This window comes from Poecilia latipinna, unplaced genomic scaffold, assembly GCF_001443285.1.
Source record: "Poecilia latipinna isolate Pla-1442-1.1 unplaced genomic scaffold, P_latipinna-1.0 Scaffold1287, whole genome shotgun sequence".
Lineage (NCBI taxonomy): Eukaryota > Metazoa > Chordata > Actinopteri > Cyprinodontiformes > Poeciliidae > Poecilia > Poecilia latipinna.
This window is the reverse complement of record NW_015113903.1, coordinates 161,018-167,595: the sequence shown is the minus strand read 5'-3', so window position 1 is coordinate 167,595 and position 6,578 is coordinate 161,018. Positions and strand designations below refer to the sequence as shown.

Below are 6,578 nucleotides of genomic sequence, written 5' to 3'. Positions count from 1 at the left end.
TGGGAATGTCTGAGACGCTCCTGATCGTTCATTCAGGACCTCAGACAGGAAGCAGCTGCTGACTGAAACCTTTGAGTCGTTGGGTGGAGCTCACACAGCAACACACCTGAACACACCTGAACACCTGAACACACCTGAACACCTGAACGCACCTGAACGCACCTAAACACCTGAACGCACCTCTGAACGCACCTGAACACCTGAACGCACCTGAACGCACCTGAACACACCTGAACACACCTGAACGCACCTGAACACACCTGAACGTACCTGAACGTACCTGAACGCACCTGAACGCACCTGAACACACCTGAACGCCCCTGAATGCCCCTGAACGCACCTGAACACACCTGAACGCACCTGAACACCTGAAGCCTCACACTCTGAACCGCCCTCACTGTTCCAGAGAGGCTGAAAGCTTCTCGCTGCAGAACCAGACGGTTCCTTCAGTTTCCCTTTGGTTTCTCTGACTAATGAATCATTAAGGAAAATAAATTAAGGCGGAACATTTTACTGTTTCACATATAAAAATACCAAAGACAAAAGTGAGACATAAAAGATTTAGATATTAATGAACATTTCAGCTAAAAATGTGGCTTATATTTCTGGACATACTTGCCAATCAGTTTATATTAATACATTACATTTTTCAAGCTTTTAGGAAATTATTGTAGCTGAGAAAATCCCAGGACTTAGCCAGAGATGTTAGCATTAGCATGCTAATAGAGGCATTCTAACTGCATCGTCTACAACATTAAGATGACATTAGCATGCTAATGTTTATTTGTTGGAGTGATAACTAAAAATCCTGTATCAGTGCCACCTTTGTACGCTAACATCAGTTTGCTAAATGTTATATGACTGTTTTTTTTTTTTCAATATTTTTGTCACATGCGACAGACTGGTAACCTGTCCAGGTGACCCCGCCTCTCACCCGCCACGTTAGCTGGACATACCAGCACCTCCTGACCCCACTGGGGACAAGGGTGTAAGAAAATGGATGGATGGATGGATGGATGGATGAATTTTGGCCTTTCCTATACTAGTAACACATTATCTTAGTTATATTTTGTATTTTTCAAGCTAACTCTGGCAGACCAACGCAGTATGCTAAATATTTTGTTTCTGGCATTTTCACAGTAATGTTAGAAAACAAGACGAGTTATTTTTGGTCTATTTATTGCTAATATAGCAAGCTAACCATGTCATATTTGGTATGTTTCAGGCTACGTTCTGCACATGAGCTTAGCACCTGACGTGTGTCAGCACTGATGTTGCTTTATGAATGTTGTCAGGATAAATGTCTTGTCTAAATGTGATATTTTGATATGTTTCAATGTAATTAAAAAGCTGCTTGGAGGGAAACAGAAGAACACCTGCATGAGGTTTTCAGGTGTTTGTCAGGCGCTCCTGAGGAATCCATCTGAAATGGTGGCGGTCCGTTTCTCCATCCCTGATGTTCCTCATGAATCTCAGTGAACTTTCCTGCTTCCTGGATTCTCCAGAGAAGAAACAATCAGCAGGTCCAAACGCCGTCTTCCTTCTGCGACTCGTCCTTCATCGTCACAGAGCTCAGCTTTCACAGCAAATATTCAAAGAATGTCTTCTGACTGAAGGGAACCGGCTCTGCTTCTGCCTCCACCGGCATTCCTCTGAATTCATTAACAGAGCCGTCGGGTCGGGCCGGACCCAACAGACAGCGCCGAGAGAACCGGACTGATCCGGGGGACGTGTGGGACAACGCGACCCACTTCTGAAGAACCGAGACAGAACTGCTGGTCTTGGATCAGCTGCAGCATCAGAGCCGTCAGCTGAGTGGCTGAATTAACATGACCGGCCCTGAATGCAGCACGCAGTTTAACCCCAAACTGACCTGCAGACAAGACACGCCTTGCTGCAGATGACATCATGAAAGCCCTGCTGTGATTGGCTGACAGGTGAGCATCACGCCTGACTGAGAGCAACAACAGGTTCTGAAACTCACCTGGCCAGAAATCATCTGGTCAGGATGTTAGAGTGGATCACCAAATTAAATCAGCTGGTCAGGATGTTTAAACACCAGAGACTCGGTTCTGGTACCAAACGTTCTGGTTCTGTTGGATCCACCAGAGGAGGAGGTCAGGGTCAGCATTTTAATTCTGGTTCAGAGTTTTTGGACTTCCTTCATAGCGTACTTAGTTTTTTATTTAAAATGGATAAAATTCTGCCTTCGATAAACCAAAAACTGAGAATTAAAACTAGAATTTAACTGAGACAAAATTCTGTGTCACACAACAGAACAAAGATATTTATGAAACAAATGATGGTCAGCATCAAACCGAGACAGAGCAGAACCAAACAGAACCACAATGAAACCTGAATCAGGAAAATCAACATCAGACTGAATACGAACACAATGGAATAAAACCAGGAACCATGAAGATAACAATAGAATCCAAGTAGAAAAAACCATAAAAATCAGAGCAAAAGTCAGAATAAAACTGAATTTATTTTCAGGATAAACGAATCAGAGGGAAAAAAAACATCTGTTATAAAACTGGATGAAACCTGAATAAAATTAGATGTGAACTGGTATCAAAACCCAAATTAAACTGGGATAACACACACACACACACACACACACACACACACACACACACACACACACAAAGGAAATAAATCAGTGACAAAAAGAATAAAAATATGGACTAAATTTAGTTTGAATGGAGATAAAACTGGGATTAAAAACAGAAAAAGGCTCAGATGAAGTCAGAATAAATCTACGATAAAATACAGACAAAATCAGTCTGTACTTATACATATATGTACTATAGTATATGTATTTTTACTATAATTAGTAAAAAAAATAAAATCTGATAAGAAAATGGGATAAAAGTGAGACACAACTAGAATAAAATCAAGGTGAAGACAAAATACAACCTGAATTAAAACAGAAAAATCTACATCAGCCGAAATGAAACTTGGTCAGAACCAGATTTAAACTGGGATAAAACCTGAATAAAACTGAATTGGTTGAGAAACGGGATAAATTTGGGGCGAATCAACACAAACCTGGGACATGAAAAACAAATCAAGGTGGCAGAAGCCAACATGGAACCAGGTCAGGATGAAGATCATCAGGAACCGGATCGGGATGTTTTGGATCCCGGGAAAATTAAACATTTATCAAAACCAAACCGACCGGATCACTTTCTGACTCCAACTGAACTCCGTGTGAATAAATCCGAACCGGACCTGTTCAGCCAGTTACTGTCGGATTTTTGGGTCAAACCTGGAAAACTCATCTCAACAGATTCCCTAACGGACCAAACACGAACTCAGCGGTTCTGGTTCTGAAGCTCGGATTACACCTGGAGTTCGGTTCCGTTCGGGATCGTTAAGTGCTAGTTCCGACTAGCTGCGCCCCTGACCGGTACCGGCTCAGTTGGGCTGGAAGCAGCAGGTTCCTGCAGCCGGACACCAACTACTTCAGCGGTGTTTCAGAGAGCCGACAGCCGGAGGACAGAGCCCCGCAACCGGCCACAGAGGCTGCCCGCGCTCCGGTGACCAGGCACCGGGCTCGGAGCGGCGAACGGGACGGGACTCACCTACGAGGTCCATCAGAACCGAGGTCCGGACGTGTCCCGAGCCGGAGACATATTCATTCAGTCTGAGAGACTCCTCCGATTCAGCACACTCACTTCCGCACAGACCTTCACAATAAGAGCCCGGCAGGCTGTCAGCGGAGGATTTCTGCTGTTCCTACGTTACTTTTCAGACGGTTGCTGTGATGCGCTACCATGGCAACAAGGTACTGTTTTTACAACAGGAAGAGGCTGATTAGCATCTCGAAATCTCAAATAACACCTGAACTTTGACCCCAAATTCCAGAGGAGGTGAAAATGAGGCGTCATGGATGCAGCAGAGAGAAGGAAGGAATCAAATCCGACTCAACATATTTCAGACCCAACAAGCAGAGAGCTGAGAGCAGCAGCAAAAGCAAATGAGGTGGATTAGCAGAGCTAGCTAACAGCTAGCCTGCTAGCTCTCCGGCAGAGGTTAGCATGTCAGGACAGTCATGGCTCTTCAGTTACTACATTCAGTTTCTCTTTGGGATAAATAAATGTTTTTTCATGCGAGTTGAAAAGCAGAATATTTACAGGAACATTAAAAACGGAATCATAACAGTTATAAAGAATACTGAGTTCGTTGGGAACAGTCGTGATGTTGCGTCCTGGGAGGAAGGATCTGTGGTAACGCTCCTTTATGCACCAAGAATGCACCTCCCACCACCTGCTGGACCTTCACAATAAGAGCCCAGAACCTCCAGGTGGAGATTATTGTGTTTCTTTAATGGTTTCTGCATGAAAAACTTGTTTTACTGATAGAAACTCTTATTTATGACTTAATGAACTGATTAAAACACAAATCTGGATTAATTAGATCTCAATACATCTAAAAAGTTCTCAGAGTTTATTATATTATAATTAGGTTATTTTTTAAATAATTTGTTTGGAACTTCATTTTGTGGTTTTATTTTATTCCTCTTTTCAAATAAAACTTATTAAATTAAGTTTGTTAGAAATACAGATTGAAGTGGAAAAAGTTTCATCTTTGAGCTGACTTTTATTCTGAAGACTTAAGACTGCAGGATGCTTTTATTTTGAAGGTGAGCGCAGCAGCAGGAAGTGGGGAGACGGGACAGGAGCAGGATGAGAGAGGAACACTGAGATCACTGAGCCGCACTGAAGCAGCCATGGGGTCTTCATCCACAGCAGGAGGAAGAGGAGGAGCAGATCAAACCCATCAGGGTTTATTATTAAAGCTGAATAAATGTGACATAAAGAAGCAGGAAGGTCCTCCCACCTGCAGGGGGCAGTAAGCATCAATCTGTCCAAAACAGAAAACGTCCATTAAGCTAAAGTTTCTAACACTAATCCGGAAACTTTCCAAGTTTTCCCAAAGATCCCAGAGCGAGTCGTCCCAGTTTTCTCTCCTCCTGGGAAAACGTTACTGTCCTATTTAAAGATTTAATCTTCCAGATTAGTCTAATTTCTGGAGATCCAGTTCACCCAGTCACAGGAAAAGATGGTGGATGATCTTTGGGATATTTCCACACAGGAGCTGGGAATCTTTTCAGAGCAAAGGTTTAGATTCCCAAACCGGATTGATGTGTGAACACAAAACAAACTGGGATCAGAAAACTGGTTTAAATCTCAGATTCTTTCATTAATTTAGCTCCAGATTCAGAATTCATGATTCAGATTCTTCACGCTAAAGGATTTAAACTCAACAGATTCCCAGATGTTTTCCTCAGAGGACGGCGATGAAGAGGAGGAGGAGGAAGAGTGTTTGTGGAGGGACAGTCAGACGGTCAGACACTGTAATTAGACCGAGCCGCTGCAGACAGGAGGAAGAGGAGGAGGAAGAGGAAGGTTCAGTTCTGGTTTCCATTCAGCCTGAACTCCAAAACGCTCCAATTAAACCAGTTAAACCAGTAAAAACCAAAACAAACCAGCAGGAACCAGAAAACATTTCTGCTTTCAACCAGGGACCAGTCTGAGCCGCCCATTAAAACCAGTAAAACCAGTAAGCAGTCTGACCCGACCATTAAAACCAGTGACACATGAAGCCGTATTCCCAGTATGAAGTCAGCTGGAAGCCACTTTAAAACCAGTTTAAAACCTGAACACTTCCAGCAGGAAGATGTTCATGAAACTGGTGTAAAACCAGTGACTCCCCCAGTATAACTCCAGCTTCAGCTCCAGCATTGATCCCAGTATAAACTGGTGCAACAGGAGGATTATTTCCAGTATTCCCAGTTAAGTTTGTTGTGAAACTCAAAGGAGTTAAAAATCCACCACTCCCAGTATAACCGTACAGTCCCAGCACTGACCCAGTCCAGTTCATACTGGTGGAAAGGCCCGGTCGTTTCCAGTAAAGCCCAGAATCAGAACCAGAATAAACCCAGTTTGAACCAGAACCATTAGAACCAGTAGAACCAGTATAAACCCAGTAAAACTGTGCAGACTGAACCAGTCAGCAGAACCAGTATGATTCCAGTTTAAACTGGTTGTTAAAGGTCCGATTAACATATAAATTCCCCCCCAGAGATCAATGACCTCATCACGGACTCAGACCCTCCCAGTGTTCCCAGTTAAACCGGGTCAGGACCCCTGCAGCTCTGCGTGGGAATCCCCTCGGCCTGCTGTCTCACAGGGAGGGGGGGCGGGGGTCAGCGAGGCGGGGGACGGACAGCGGACGCTTTGTCCTCCGACATTCCTCAGTTCACACAGACTGGGAAGTTACATGCTGCACCCGAACGCCTCGCGGAGGGAAACCTCCCCTGAACACGCCGCACCCGCACGCCTCGCGGAGGGAAACCTCCCCTGAACACGCCGCACCCGAACGCCTCGCACCCGAACGCCTCGAGGGAAACCTCCCCTGAACACGCCGCACCCGAACGCCTCGCACCCGAACGCCTCGCACCCGAACGCCTCGCGGAGGGAAACCTCCCCTGAACACGCCGCACCCGAACGCCTCGCGGAGGGAAACCTCCCCTGAACACGCCGCACCCGAACGCCTCGCACCCGAACGCC

At 45.0% G+C, this 6,578-nt stretch overlaps 1 protein-coding gene and 1 long non-coding RNA gene across 11 annotated transcripts in view; one reads left to right on the top strand and one right to left on the bottom strand.

Moving 5' to 3' along the window:
* Positions 1-6,578, bottom strand: part of rasal2 (RAS protein activator like 2) — an 83,789-nt gene that overhangs the window by 29,385 nt on the left and 47,826 nt on the right. The window contains exon 1 of one of the 10 annotated variants that reach the window (XM_015054943.1): positions 3,588-3,703. The exons of 8 other annotated variants lie outside the window; for them this stretch is intronic. In XM_015054943.1, the coding sequence (XP_014910429.1) occupies positions 3,588-3,600 (13 nt within the window). In that variant the 5' untranslated portion in view covers positions 3,601-3,703. Of the gene's footprint in view, positions 1-3,587; positions 3,704-6,578 lie in introns of those variants that run through there. One more of the 10 variants, XM_015054941.1, reaches the window with a different exon arrangement.
* On the top strand, positions 4,188-5,614 carry LOC106961312 (uncharacterized). The gene is made up of 2 exons (XR_001427747.1): positions 4,188-4,309; positions 4,649-5,614. It is a non-coding gene; the product is annotated as an uncharacterized LOC106961312 (long non-coding RNA).